A 15,300-nucleotide genomic window follows, 5' to 3' on the forward strand; every position below is an offset into this window, starting at 1 on the left:
TTCGCCGAGCGAGTTCCGTCGAGCAAAATATCTGCGTCCAGGTGTTTGTTTTCGCAAACGCCTCGTCGCCTAGTCGCAGCAGCAGTGGCAGCGACGCACGCCTGGCATGGCGGTAAAAGTGAATTCCAAGCAGATTTCTACGTCGCCAGCGTCGACATCAGGAATAGGGGGGGGGGGGGGGGGGGGAAGCAATAGAGAAAACACGCCAGCGTCGCGTGGTATGCACGCCCCGTACACTCTGCGTCGACGCTAGCTGCGTCGTAAAGTCATCGTCGTCAACGTAGTCGTGAAGAGAGTGAGGTAAGCACCCAAACATCAGCGCGGTCCTCCGGTGGAGAATCGCGCGCGAGACGCCGTTGTAACACTGCGCGGATGCTTTTGAAGCCAGTGTCCAGGAATGCGGCGGCTTGATTGCGGGCCTGCCGCTCAAAATTCCGCCGCCGCCAGGCGGAGCGTTGTTCCTGAGCGAGTCGTTTAAGTGTTATAGCGAGTGTCGACACAAATCCACCCGCCTGCTCATGGTGCTCTGCCGCGAACTTACTTTATTATAGAGAGATGTCCCGTACAGACTGCGGTGACGTATTAGTGGGCTCTTCGCTTCAGTTACGCGTTTGGGAATCGCGTAAACTTTACAGGCGCAATAAAGTTATCTCGCATTTGGAATTCGCCTAGCAAAACTGTGGCAGGCTGTACATATATATCATTTTAATCTTATTTCTACGTGTACTCAGAGGAGGCTTGCAGTCAACGGCATCAGCTTTTATTGGTTTATTTTTTCCCCACAGAGACTAAGAAAAAGCGGGCTTTATTAAACACTGTAAGACAGGAATAATAAAAGCATGCAGCTGCATAGCATCGCTGCTTGGAAATATGCTTTATTATCTGCGTCATCTGCAGACTAACAGGTGAGCTCATAGAGTAAACAGCGAATAAGGCTTGCAGTAGAAGCAAACTTTTCGTGTTATTTTGTCTTTCGTTTATATTTGGCTACAGAATATGCCAGCAATCTTTGTCGGAGCCGGAAACTTCTCTAGTAATAAGGGAATGCGTAGCGAAAATCAATGTAAAATAAAGCGAGTGCTCCCACAAGGCCACATTTACATTTTTTTTTTGACGAGGCGAAAAATATCGCTTTGCGCGTATACACAGCTGGGTGACACTTACACGCCAACATCGACGCAGTCTTGCAAATGACCTATTTGCTGCTGTTTTTACTGAAGAATATCTCTCATTAGATTATTTCGTTTTGCCCAATTCATGTTTTGTTTTTCTGCTACAGTCGGACAGAACACCTTTCGTTCTATCGGCATAGGAATCCGGAAAGTGGAGGTGATCTCTTAGGAGCCTTAACAGCAGCGATGTTTTGGACAGCGACGTCTTCAAAGCACCACCGCCAGCGGTCGTTCAATTTCGGAGTTGGGCTGTAGTCTTTGTGCACTGGTTTCAATTGCCGCAGTTCAAGCGTCCGTTCATTTCGCCACACGATTAGGCTTCTTGCGAGGCCTGTGAGAGTAGATTTCAGCTCATGCGTCTTAGATGGCTTTGTTGTCTCCACGCTCATTCATCCGATGCCTGATCCCGTATAGTAATTGCAATAAATCCTCTTGTTGGGCTATTTAGTGCATAACTTAGGCGGGGAACAGCACACAGAAAACAAGGAAGGGAAGAATGTCACACGGAAAACGCGAGTGCGTGTAACCTCCTTCCCCTCCTCGTTTTCTGTGTGCTGTTCCCCGTGTAAGTTGTCCTGTGGCAATAACCGGTCACAACTTTTAAAGAAAGAGTTTTACAGCAAGGCAGTTTGCTCACTGCTGTACAGCACCCTTTCATCTTTCCCAGTGTATTCGAAATTCGTATGAACGTGACAGCGTTAAGGCTCCCGTTCACCGGAAGGACAGCCGGAGGCTCGCTCTCCTGCGTTCATTCCCAGGCAGATTCATCGACAGGCCTCTGACGAAGAGTGGAGGGTGCGAGTGTACTGTCGACTGCAACAGCCTACCATATTGCACCGCTGTAACCTCGCAGGCTGATAATCACCATTTGTTTTGCTCAAAAGGACCAAGCCACCACTCTTGGGGTCACAAGTCCGGAGTCTTCCCCGCGGCATTGTTGTGTTGAAAAACCCACGTCACTTGTGAAGTCAAGCGTATATGTCTTGAATAGAAATCAATGAAACGAGGACTTGTAATTTGAATTAAAGGACGCCGTGCGTCTCAAGCAACGCAACTCTAAAAAAGTAACTGTTTTTGCCCAAAGAAAAGGTTAACTCTTCATTGTAACTTTGAACAGTGATTCAAACTTACAAACGGCACCCTTGTGACGCAAGCCAAGCAGGCTGCCGACTAGGCCACGTAGGCATGTTGACTTGGCTGAGGTACAAGAGGGGTGATGTGTGTGTAGTCATAAGTTGAAGCTTAGTAATGTGGTAACTAGTGCAGTGAACTAGATACGTACTATAGTAAGATACTAATCACAGTAACATTACGGTGCGTAAAATGTAGTGTGGAAGAGTTCTAAGATAAGAATGGGGAAACTGTGTTGTGATAACTGCGGTAAATGTGTGAATGTCAACAAAGAACACCGATAGTGTGCGAAAAACTGCTGAAGAAACCATTAAACCTGCCACGTCATAGCCTTAAATGAGGAGCTTAAGTGTACCCCTAATTCTCCATATGCCGCCGCGGTGGCTGAGTGGTTACGGCGCTCGGCTGCTGGCCCGAAAGACGCGGGTTCGATCCCGGCCTCCATCGAATTTCGATGGAGACGAAATTGTTGAGGAACGTGTGCTGTGCGGTGTCAGCACACGTTAAAGAACCCCAGGTGGTCGAAATTGGCGGAGCCCTTCACTACGGCGTCTCTCGTAGCCTGAGTTGCTTTGGGACGTTTAACCCCCATAAACCATAAACCAATTCTCTATATATCACGGAGTTGTGCAGACATATATAGAGCTCTCACGTGAGTTCTTTTCAAACTAAATCTTTATCCTCTCAAACTAGCGTGTTCTGTAGTCCCCATTTCACCACACACAGTTACTCAAAATTACCCGTCCTACAGCACTCACGGGAGCGAGACCCGATGCAGGTAGCGTAAAAAGAATGACCTTGAGTATCACGCATTATTCGTACCAGAGAATAAAGCGCATGATATCTGCTGTCATGCAACGCACGCAGCCGTTATCTGCGCTGATGCCCCTGCCCTCCGAACTGACAGCACGCAACGCTCGCAGGCAAACGAGTTGCCAATGCACTCCACGGGGAAAAGCGAACCGGAAGAAACAATGCTGGACCATCGCCGGCGATATCGACCCTGTGTACACGAGCTGGCGAGGTATAGTTCGACGCCGCCAGTAGAAATGACTAGCGTGCTGCGAGCACGCGGAGGACTGATGACGGCGCTCGCACAAGCTCCGACCTCTGCGGCGGTGTTCAGTAGGCGAGTTCCCACGCGAGCGTCATTTTTCTGTACTTTTTTTTTCATGTGCGTGGCGGGACGCGAGGAGTAAGGGCGGCCCGCTCTTAATGCGGCCCGCCTATTGCACTTGGTCTCTGCCTGTGCTAGTAGAAAGGGAAGAAGGCTTGATGGCGGCGTCATTTTTCCTCAGCACGCCAGACCTCGGAATTCGAGATAAGGCGAGAGAACATTGGGGGGACCTGGGCTTTCCGAATGCAAAGGGGGGCGTTTCGTAGATATCTCCGCGTCACGTTTCTTGGAAGTGGTGCCAGTACCTCGTTGTTCCGTCTTTGACCGGCACGAACCGCTTTCAATTCCGTTCCATCGCATGAGACGGTGCAGTAACATTTTGAAGAGGAAGTTATTCGCGGAAGAATATGCCCGCTGCGAGTGCTGGCTGCGACCCAGTAATGTTCCACGTGCTTCGGGAGCAGTAACCAATGAGAACGGGCCCCCAAAAGACGACGCCGAAACAGCGTGGGGCGTAATTGCACTCAGTACGGATGTCAGTCGCGTGACGAGGCGTATCAAGATGTTGATGTCATTTCCTTTAATCGGCCGCTCTCTATCTTCCCCTGAGTACTACTTGCCGGGCGACCGTCTCCGCCGTTGAGGCATATAGCATATCTTAGAGAGGGAGAAAAAAAAAGGTGATTGTATAGAGACTTCTGGACCACACCGAAGACAACTTAGGTGCAGAATATGCAGAACGTCACGCACGAAGTTGAAAAGCACAATCCAGAATCTTTTGTGTATGTCGTAGGTCGCGGTATACGTGGTATGCGGGGCTTTCCAACTTGATTGCCGGTCGGAATATGGCTGAGGTCTCCTGAGAACAACTCATTTGCCGTCACTGCGTGACTGCCTTGATAAGGAGCCGAGCTGTTTGCTCCGTCAGCACGGAGCAACCCGAATTTCCTTTGGTCGTCGCGCCTGCTGCACACCTATTGCCTAGTACAGATGCAGGAGGTGCGTCGACTTCAGTCAATTCGTGCAGGAACGTCGAGCCTCAGGGGTACTCGTACTACGAACGCGAGCTTTCCACAGTACAGTATAAAGCATGCCGGCGGCCTTCGATAAGTTAGGTGCAATATTTGTATGGGAAGAAAAGGTCACGTTTGCGCTTCCCGCCCTCCGTACTCTCCGGCGTCCGCATGCGGCGAATGTTGTACCCTGCGTTTAATAATAAAAATTAAAATTACGTGCTACAAAACACAGCACGCGGGTCTCTCATTCACAGCTGCATATTTCTTTGAGCCAAAGCCTCCCCTATTTCAATACCGATCAGATCAACCAGCTTCCGCAAACAAGACCTCCCATGCCACACTTCCTTGCTCTCTACGATTTGCTAGCCTTCGTGTAGCACCACTCGTGCTAAGGCAGGGGAAAGGGCACCAAACAACTTGCGACATACCACGGGAAATGGGAGAACTAATTTTAGAGCGTTGCCTAGTTTCCTTTTCGCGCCTTCATCAGCGTCCGCAGCGCCACCTGCCTCGGTTGGCAGGTGCCTAAGTGGAGAGAGGGAAAGAGGGTGGGAGGATACGAGTGGCCTAGTGGCTTCGGTATCCGCTTCAGCTGAGGGAGCGGGCTGATTCTGAACCGATCGCCGGACAAGGATCGCTACAAGCGTCCCCCGGCACAGCACCCGGCTTCCTTAGCGGTGGGCGCTAGGAAAGATGCTCAGCAAATCCCGCTGCGCCCTTTCGGAGGCAAACCCAGCTTCGAACGCTTCACTCTGCAAAGGTGGCTCGTATTACCGTGTTAACACGGAGGTTCAAGTTCGTACGCTATAACCAGCGTGTCCAAGCAGAGATACAGGTTAACAAGGTAACTGTGACTACTGCAAGCGATCTTTCGAAAGAAGTTCACTTGAGAGTATCACTGCAGTCCTGGGCAAGTCCTGATTCACCTCCAGGTGCCTGGCTTCTGAGAATTAAAAAAAAAACAAGAGCCTGTCTGTGGGAGATTCTTTGCTGTCACAGCACAGCTAACGCTCAGAGTCTCGCATTACACACTCATGACCGTCCTGTAAGTTTTATAATCTATTTCCTTCCGCAAAGAGGCGCATTACGGAGGAACACAGCAGCCGCCGCGGTGGCTCAGTGGTTATGGTATTCGGCTGGTGACAAAAAATTGGGGCCAAAGACATGCTTTCGAAAGTGCAATAAATGGTTTACCTGCATTTTCGCGTAAGGCGGAATTTCTTCATTTTTTGCCGAGTAAATTTGTTGCGCACTGTGTGTTTTGAAAACTTCAATATTCATGGAGAAGGTGTAGGTATAACAACTCAAGAATCAATACGGGTGTAATTTCGCATATTTACTTCATCACAACACTGCTCGCATTCGTCGTTCTAATGGCTGACACCAATCATGCCTTCCACAAACATTCAAGCCACCGCGTTATCCTGGAGGCCCTGCAGTGTAGATTGCACAGCATCGCCAGAGCTTGAGAACTCTGGAGGTCATACACAATGTTGCTGCTGCCTATTTCTTAAGGATGTTTTAAGAGCCACGTGTGCTACGACACATCCGCTACGCCGACCCGCAAACCCAACGACCGGGCAATATCTGAAATAGCTCGGCAGGTGCAGGAAAAGGAAGGGACGTCTGTAGCTGCATCCTCTCGCAAGCTAAGCAGTACTTATAAGGACGCCTTCAGAAGGGCATCAAGCCAGATTATAGTAAAACTTTTCTATCGGCATTTGCGTTCATGTAACGTACCAGAGCTCAGATACAGGAAAGCCTCCTTCATCCGAGAAGCATTCTGAAGGCAGGTACGCATGTGTGGAACTAAAGAGGAGAGTACCAGAGAAAGAGAAGATTAAGGCTTTAGGGACCTCTGCGCTTTACCAATAGTAATGGGGTGTGGCCTTAAGAACTGCTTTATGGCAGTTTTTGGCGTCATAACATGTTCTCCGCATTTGTTAAAATGGCACCTATATTTCTCTCCACAGCCGCTTGGTCCACAAAAGATCCCATATAGACTTGAGCTGTGAATGGGCAATTGCTTACACTGCAAGAAGCACTTCGTCTGCTGACGTCGAAGCCAGGAGGCAGGAAGGTATCGACGGGTATTTCGCTCTAACACTGCTTCGCCACTCATTTTAACAGCTTATGTCTGCGACTATGCATTATTTTTATGCTTTAATTTTTTTAACGCTTGTCTGAGACCAAAACAAAAGGACTGCATAATGCGATTTAAGTGTTATTGCTTTCGTTGTGGCTGAACAGGAGTAAAAAATTTTTCTTGCAGTGTGGTCACCTGCTTCCAAATAAATATGACGCAGCAGAGGAATCAAACGGCCATCTAAGCCCATGTATTTCATTCGACCTTCTTGCATTAATAAACTGCGTTACAGTGCTTTATTCCAAATCCGTTAATCTAAAAGCGCCCGCCTTTAAATCGCATTATAGTACGCAGTTGAGCATCGACACTCAGCCTTCACAGTCGGCACTATTTTTCGTAGGGCAACTTCCGTTATACGCAAAAAGAACTCCGCGATTAGGGCACAGCATAGCGCGGCGAGTGCCTTTTCACAACTCGGCAATACATTGATGGTTTCCTTGAGCGTGAGAGAAGTAAAAAAAAAATTCGGCGCAGTCGCATTTTCACCCGGTTTACGGCGGGCATAAACATCACGCCAGCGCATAATCACCGCCGTGTCTTCTTCACAGCGGCCGCCCACCGCACTCTCAAAGCCACCGCCGACAATCGAAGCGCAGTACTACTGCTTTGGTTGCTATCGATTGCAACAGAAAGTTGACGGCGGGCTGAGAACTCGTTCGCAACAAAGCATACCAGACTAGAAAACAAAAAACGGTATATATAGAAGCAGCAACTATGAAAGGCAGATGCACGCAACACGACCAAAAAAAAAAAATACGAAGTGGAAGGGTGAGATGCAAAGCTGCGGTGAACTTTTGACTTCGTCATCACGTGACTCGCGAACGGAAGCCCGAAGCGGATGCGTGTAGCGCGAAATAGCCCCGTGATGTCGATTTTTACGCGACCCCAGAGCAGCACAGCGCGGTGCCTTGGTAACAATCCAAATGACTCCTTTCCCAACTGTCGCCACCCCCCTTCACCCCCCCCCCTTCCCAGCTCTTTTGCCCACACACGGACGCACCTCTCGAACCAAGGGAATGACGACGACATAAACGCAAAAACACGGGAGATGGTGCGAAACTGCAAGCGTTCGAATCAAAGCAAAAACGTGAAAAAAACGTGGCCCAGACTAAAGGTCGATGAGAACGTTGCTCGAATGTAATATTGATGGCAGCACTTGCCGCGTTACGCACTGCATTTCAATGAAGTCGCAATCATTTTTGTTTTTTCCGCGCTCGACTTCTTGTTGGTCGTTACCTTTTCTTTTGCTCCTAACTTTGCATTTTTCTGTTTCTGTCGATACTTGTTCTCTGCCCCACCCCTCTCGTAACGCGGATGGAATACTTGCGGGCCTGCCAGTGCGTCGAGCCCCCCCTCCTTCCCGACCTTCGTTCGTCGCCCTGCAATACTGTCGTCGAATTTGAATTTCAGTTTGCTGAGAGCCGACTGCAAGCTAGAATAATGTTTCCTTTGTTTTTCTTTTGTTTTGTTTTTTACCGTCGCATTATGCTCGAACTCTTGGAGCCCACAATGTTTACTCTAGGAAGTGTCTGCTGGCGTATGAATGTAAGTCTGCCTCAAGTGGACCGGAAGCAGACATGGTGATTTGAAGCGGACCGATTCCTGCGTTCGAAATCCTTCGCGGGAGAGTCCGCGATCACCGTTCGACGTATTTCTTTTCCGTTTGTCAGTGTGGTTTGCAGCGAGAGCGAATAGGGATAAAATGAAAAAGCGTGTAGCAGACGCCATTCTCACGGAAAAGAATGGTGGGTTTTGCATTGATGCTTCAGCCAGTCGCTTGATAGGCTGTCTCACAAAACAATCCCCACTTGAACGATTACCTTACTGATTGTTATTTGTTTAAATTTCTCACCGATCGCTTTCCGATGAGTGGAAATTGTCATAAATTCTCCTGCTATTACATGAAGCTCATGTTACTGCCTTTCACATAACTAGCGCAGGGCACGGGAGAGCCATTTCCCGGGTTCGAACCCGACCGCGGCGGCTGCGTTTTTATGGAGGCGAAACGCTAAGGCGCCCGTGTTTTGTCCGATGTGAGTGCACGTTAAAGATCCTCAGGTGGCCGAAATTATTCCGGAGCCCTCCACTACGGCACTTCTCTCTTCCTTTCTTCTTTCACTCCCTCCTTTGTCCCTTCTCTTACGGGGTGGTTCCGGTGCCCAACATTATACGAGACAGATACTGCGCCTTTCCTTTCCCCAAAAAACCAATTATTATTATTATTATTATTATTATTATTATTATTATTATTATTATTATTATTATTATTATTATTATTATTATTATTATTATTATTATTATTATTATTATTATCACGACAGCGCCCATGAAGATAAGAAAAATATTTCAAATACCACTGGAGTCCCCTGACTTGTCTAAATGCGAAGCGAGGCGCCCTTTTCTCTGACCTTTCCATTGGCGACAAAGACGATCAGTTAGTTTCTAATTGCTAACCTCTTTCCGCGGCAGACTAATGGAAGCTCTCTGCGCGTATTTTTTTACTTCTTTCAGCACTTAACAAATAATACAGAGGGAACACTCGTGTATTCGGCTGAGCGCCTCAGCCTCGGGTTGTCGAAAACTGTGAGCCCTTTATTCCAGTATAGGCAAGATACCCATCAGACTGCGAACAATGTGCCAACAGTAGCAGGTGGCAGATAGTTGAATGATTTGTCACGATAGTTTGCTCGTGAAGAGCAAGCTGGGGTCTCACAAGCCCCACCAGTGGCTGTGTTTAAAAGAACCACATGCCGGGGCAGTGACGCATCGCTTAAGCTCTGCACCACAGCACCTCTGCGCCAGAAATGGTACGGTACGAATGTAAAGGAGACAGTATGAATGTAAAATAGACAATGACCAATTCCGTATATACGGGCATGTAGTCAGCACCAAGGAGACAGAAAAGGAGTACTCGCTCAGGAGGGATTCCTAATGCAATCGCATTGTACTCTACAGGGTAGCTTAAGCGTTATATGAAGGCGGACGAAAGAAGGGTATCCGTGTCTGCAAAGTGACATGCAAAGAGGACCACAGGCCCCTGAAGGCACCCATTAACGCTATAGCGTCATACACTTAAGCCGGAGCTTAAGTGTCTCCTCAAGCTATTTCACTAAAGCACCGTCTCTTAAATATCTGGCGTGTGGAATAAACTAAGTAAGCGTACCTGTCCCCTGCTCGTCCACGTCCATGTGCTCCTCTGCTTTGAGTAAATATGAGCTAATTAGCCCGACTTGAACTCTATGTGTACGTGCCATGCCGCCTACACGCTGAGCAACAGGAGGTGCGGGAGCAAGTGAACACACCTTGTAGCTCGCAGAGATGGCGCTCCTGGAAGGGTTAGGAAGTATTCTTAAAAGGGCTTAAACTCTGCGTCTCGTACTCGAAGACAGGCGTCCTTCTCTGAAGCCCAATGAAATAACATCAGTCTGGGCGTTTCAATTGAATCGGCTGCATCACATAATTACTACAATACACAAGCAAGTCGATAGTCGGTAGAGAGGGCGGGAAGATGAGGAGTCTTGACAACGCAAAACTTAGTGAACAAGCGATAGAATATTTAAAGACTGACCGAGAAGAGCTGCTATGACTATTTGTGGTTTTTTTTTTGTGACCACGCATTCAAACATAGTTATTTTCAATAAACCTTGGAGGCCTCTCGCTTATTTTTTGTCGATAAATCAATGGCATAACATCGCAACAGCTGTCGCATTTTTGTTTATCGCGGCCGAAAAACAAATGCCTAAAAAGTTGCGTTTGCTCCAAGACCGCAACAACGGTCAAGAAGCGACTTCGCAGCATGCACAGCGCCTCTGTGCATTAAAGATGCGCTGCTCAATTTTGTTGCGGCCTCGCCTTATGGAGTGAAGGCTCACGCGATGGTCCCTTGCTGGACGCCTCCTTGTGGGATAACCGGCGGCGCGCCTCTCTCTCTGAAACGTCGATATGAGAAAAGTCACAGCTGGCGTTGTGAAGTGAAAATGAAGAGAGAGAGAAGTGCGTTCAAGCTTCGCGTAAAAATGCCTATTTGTGCCTCCGCCCTCCCTCTCCACCACCCCCTCCCCTATTCCCAACTTAGAAACAGCTTTGGCTTTGTGCACGACCTACTTTTGAAATAACGCAGTCAGGAAATCGGCAAGCTTCCTGACAACAAGGCTATAGCTTAGCTTCTACTAATTTAATTTGCAAAAGCAGGTCGGGACACAACTGAAACTTGGTGTTTCAGCCATTATTTTAAACAACTGCGAGGAAGAAAACTTTATTTTCAGTACAAAAAGCTAACACGCGCACAAAAAAACAGCTTCAAGGTGATGTTCGCGCGGCCAGAAACGCGATGACAAAAGTAATGTTTAGCTTTTCCAAACGAAGCCGGATGAAATAAAAGCACAAACTCAACTCTACGCACAAGCATGTGTAGAAGGAACCTAAGACGAAGACTGTTTATGGTTTATGTTTTATGGCTTATGAGGGTTTAACGTCTCAAAGCAGCTCAGACTATCAAGGTACGCCGTAGTGAAGGGATCCGGAAATTTCGACCACCTGGGGTTCTTTGATGTGCACTGACACCGTACAGTACACGGGCCTCGAGAGTTATTGGGATAACGAAAAGAGATTCCGCAGATATTGTAATCTCACTAAACAACTGGACACATCCAATCTCGTGATGCTTAGTATCTTATGCTTTTATTTCTTTTTGGCGCACGGAATACTACTTTTAGGTCAGTTTAAATCTTTCCCGCAGTTGTTCCGGCAAATGTAAACAGCAGAGCTTCTCTACGGTGTACAGAAATTATCTAGAGGCAACACTGGCGCTGCGGTAGCTTATCCACCATGGACAGGCGCACGAATGCCTGGAGGATGTGGTTTCGAATTTGTCTTGGCTACTGTTGGGCAGGAAACCTGGATTAAGTCGTAACAATGCGACTATTCTTGAACCAAACCTCCAAATAATGGTGTGAACGTTTCCATATCAGTATAACATTTACCTTTAACTTGCGTTAAAATCATGGAAGAAGTAAGAAAACGTGCTTTCAAGATAATTTGATATGCGCGCAGAGGAAGCATTGCGGCGCATCTGTCTATTCTGAGGCAGAATCCACGTTTTAGCACTCACAAAAGCCAAGCCAACTGCGAAACTGCATCTTCCCGGCATGGCATTTTTTTTTGTTGTTCCAAAGCTTGCAACAACCATGTTCAAAATTTTGTTATATTTGCAATCTTTGTACCAAGTATTTTGTGTCGGCATGTACGAATTATTGTTTGTTGCATACTGGTATATTTTCGTTACATGATTTATTTACCTTTTTTTTCCCCTTCTTATTTCCCCCAGAAGCTTTTGGTGTAAAACTTTTTCAAAGCTACGCTTAACGTTTCTGCCAATCTGTATGCGGGGCAAGAGCCATCGTCAGGTGTTTCGCATTTTGCTCTTGTGAACCCACCGCGGTGGCTCAGTGGTTAGGGCGCTCGACTACTGATCCGGAGTTCCCGGGTTCGAACCCGACCGCGGCGGCTGCGTTTTTATGGAGGAAAAACGCTAAGGCGCCCGTGTGCTGTGCGATGTCAGTGCACGTTAAAGATCCCCAGGTGGTCGAAATTATTCCGGAGCCCTCCACTACGGCACCCCTTTCTTCCTTTCTTCTTTCACTCCCTCCTTTATGTCTTCCCTTACGGCGCGGTTCAGGTGTCCAACGATATACGAGATAGATACTGCGCCATTTACTTTCCCCAAAAACCAATTATTATTATTTTTGCTCTTGCTCCTCTTTCTGCATCAGAAAGAAACAAATAAATCAAATCAAATCAAAAACACGGGGGATGGAGTGCTCTTTAAGAAACTCTTAGGTGCTCTTTAAGTGTAGAGACCATGCGAAAAGGCGTGTGGGTAGTAGCGAGTGTGGCTCACCTCAGCGGGGAATGGCTTCCCGGCGATGGTGTGCTCGGATCCGCGGTCGTCCGAGCGGCCGTAGTGGATGTGCAGCTCGTGGAAGCGGTACTGGTAGGAGAGCGGACCGCCCGAGATGTTCACCGCCAGGCCGGGCGCCAGGCTGTCCGACACGCGGAAGATGACGCCGTGGCCCGTGTTGGTGATGATGCCGCTGATCTGCAGTGGCAACGGCAAGCGCCACTCAATATGTTACCAGATGCCTTAGACAATGTTTTTCGGCTCCGCGTGCTCATCTACAACTTACTAATGCGAAAGCATTTCTAGGCTACGTCTACGGGGTTGTGTCACCAAAGCATGTCACCAAAACGTGTCCGCAGCGCTTGTCACGTTCTCAGAAAAGGTAGCATCAAACGAATAACTGTGATCGATAGAGGACGATGTGAGGATGATGTGCAAAAAATTTGATGTCATTAGGATAATTAGTTAATTAACTAGAACGAATAATGTAAAAAACGTCGAAATAGCGCGGACGTCGATATAGTGAGTGGACGGTAAAACAGCCTTGGACGACAGAATAGTGGGAAAATAGGCAAGGAAGTGAAAATAGAGTTTGAAATGGATTGAAATGTGTTTTACGAGGGATAATTAATCAAACCAGAGGTTGTTAACTGGCATAGATTAATTAATTAATTAGAAGCAAAGGTCAATGAACTCAAAGAGGAGCAAAGAGAGGCGACGAGTGTCACGGAGGCGTCATTTTATTTATTGGTCTTTTCATTACATATAATGGAGGAGATAAGGCAAAAAGCTGCGTGCGCAGCTTGACTAAGGTCTTATCCCCTCAAAGGCAAAACAGTAGTGAACACAGACCGAACACCGATCAGAAACTAGTAACAAAGAATAATGAAGACAATAGTTACAAATGTACAATAGATTCAAGTATCTGCGCAAAAGAAAAACAAATTTCGGTTAGGAGCAAACACAAAATGCAGTGATAGGCCAAGTCGACAATGTACACAATGAAGAAATTATGGGTACGGAAGGAGCATGAGTAGCACAGCATATTATGACGTGAAGCAATGAAGGCACATAAAAATGTCTAGCACATCGCATTCCTTTCGCCTAGCTTTCGCATTCCTCCAATGCGGGTAGCCGCAGTGATCGCTAGCGTTTTTTTCCACCGTAATTTGAACAGGAATATTTTTACCACAAAAGCAGGCCCAACCAATCGCCAAGGCAAGCTGCATCATAAAAACTGTCAAAAATCGCCATCATAAGCGGGTTACGTGAATTGATGACGTCGAATTTTCAACCCGCTTAAATAGTCCAATATTCCAACTTGAAACACTCACAGGCATTGACAAATTACCATGTTCCATATCATACAAACATGGCACAAAAACGCCCAGCTCAATTTGCGTCACTTGCGTGTAAATAGAAAGTTGTAAACGCGAAAGGGATGAGGTTGCTGTATAATGCGGTCCAATAAAAGTCTGCCGATGCTCCCGGAAAGGGGGCTGATCGTCCGCATTCTTCTGCACATGAGGTCGTTTCTTCACATGCACATCGTATGCCGACATCGCTTGTAGTGGCCAGCATGCACAAGATCTGGTGTGCGAGGGTGAAGGGTCTGGCACATACAGCTAACGGTGTAATAGTTAACGTGTTCAGTGTTTAGTTAAAAGTCTAGTTGTGGGGCTGTGGGCAGGGGTTATTTTAGAATTTAAAACATTTACAGCCTTGCGATTTCTCGCAATTGAAAAGGGAGTCAGGCGCAAATGGATCAAAGCGTTTAAAAACCAGCCTTGCTTTTAATTTCTGTCTAAATATATTAGCGACTACCGCTTACATCATTGAGCAAATGCGTCCTAATTTACAGCCCATAGCTACAGTGCTCACTTATGGTGCACGAAGACGTGTTTAAAAGTGATACGTTCAAGGCACAACAGTTCAGGGGAAACAGTAACCTGCCGGGCGTAAATATATCTTCTCCATCGTTTTTCAGCATCCCATTCTTCTTCAATAATTTTATGTCGGCTTGGTTGGTGTTTATGAAGATGTGCAGCGTCTTGTGAAAAGATCACGCAGTGCGCTTCCCAAATGGTTAATTTCCAAAAACGCACTATAGTGGCTTTCAATCCTACTTGCACAGGAAATAAAAAAAAGAAAAGCTGTCATAAAGTATGCGTAGTCATTGAATGATCATGCAGTTTCTATTAATGTCCGTGAACAGTGGACGAAACTTCTGCAAGAATGCACGCGTCTTTCTTCTAATAATCTCCTCTCCTTCCGCTCATGATCGGCCACGGCGGTTAAGCGTTAAATAACCCCAGATGGGCGAAATAAATCCAAGCCCTTTAACTGCTGTTCCCCTTTCTCTCTTCCATCACTTCCTCCTCCCTACCTTCCTTCTCTCACGGCGTGGTTGAGGCGTCTACAGAGACGTGAGAGTCTTACTGTGCATTTCCTTTCTCATTAACAAAATTTCAGCGGCTCGGTCATTCGGCTGATCAGCACAGAGCTCGCAGACAGTTTTCTCAAGGGTGTTCGCATAGGCTGCGCACACCCTTCCTTCCTTCCTTCCTTCCTTCCTTCCTTCCTTCCTTCCTTCCTTCCTTCCTTCCTTCCTTCCTTCCTTCCTTCCTTCCTTCCTTCCTTCCTTCCTTCCTTCCTTCCTTCCTTCCTTCCTTCCTTCCTTCCTTCCTTCCTTCCTTCCTTCCTTCCTTCCTTCCTTCCTTCCTTCCTTCCTTCCTTCCTTCCTTCCTTCCTTCCTTCCTTCCTTCCTTCCTTCCTTCCTTCCTTCCTTCCTTCCTTCCTTCCTTCCTTCCTTCCTTCCT

The 15,300-nt window shown here is 47.3% G+C and overlaps 1 protein-coding gene across 2 annotated transcripts in view; it reads right to left on the minus strand.

Annotated features, from left to right (window-relative positions):
* LOC144128289 (putative carbonic anhydrase-like protein 2) overlaps positions 1-15,300 on the minus strand; it is a 196,747-nt gene that overhangs the window by 43,936 nt on the left and 137,511 nt on the right. For both annotated transcript variants that reach the window (XR_013313769.1, XM_077661591.1), the window contains exon 4: positions 12,482-12,679. Coding sequence is in view for 1 of the 2 variants with exons in the window: in XM_077661591.1 (XP_077517717.1) it covers positions 12,482-12,679 (198 nt within the window). In the remaining variant the exon portion in view is untranslated. The remainder of the gene's footprint in view (positions 1-12,481; positions 12,680-15,300) is intronic.

The sequence above is a fragment of the Amblyomma americanum genome, chromosome 4 (genome assembly GCF_052857255.1).
Source record: "Amblyomma americanum isolate KBUSLIRL-KWMA chromosome 4, ASM5285725v1, whole genome shotgun sequence".
NCBI classification, from domain to species: domain Eukaryota; kingdom Metazoa; phylum Arthropoda; class Arachnida; order Ixodida; family Ixodidae; genus Amblyomma; species Amblyomma americanum.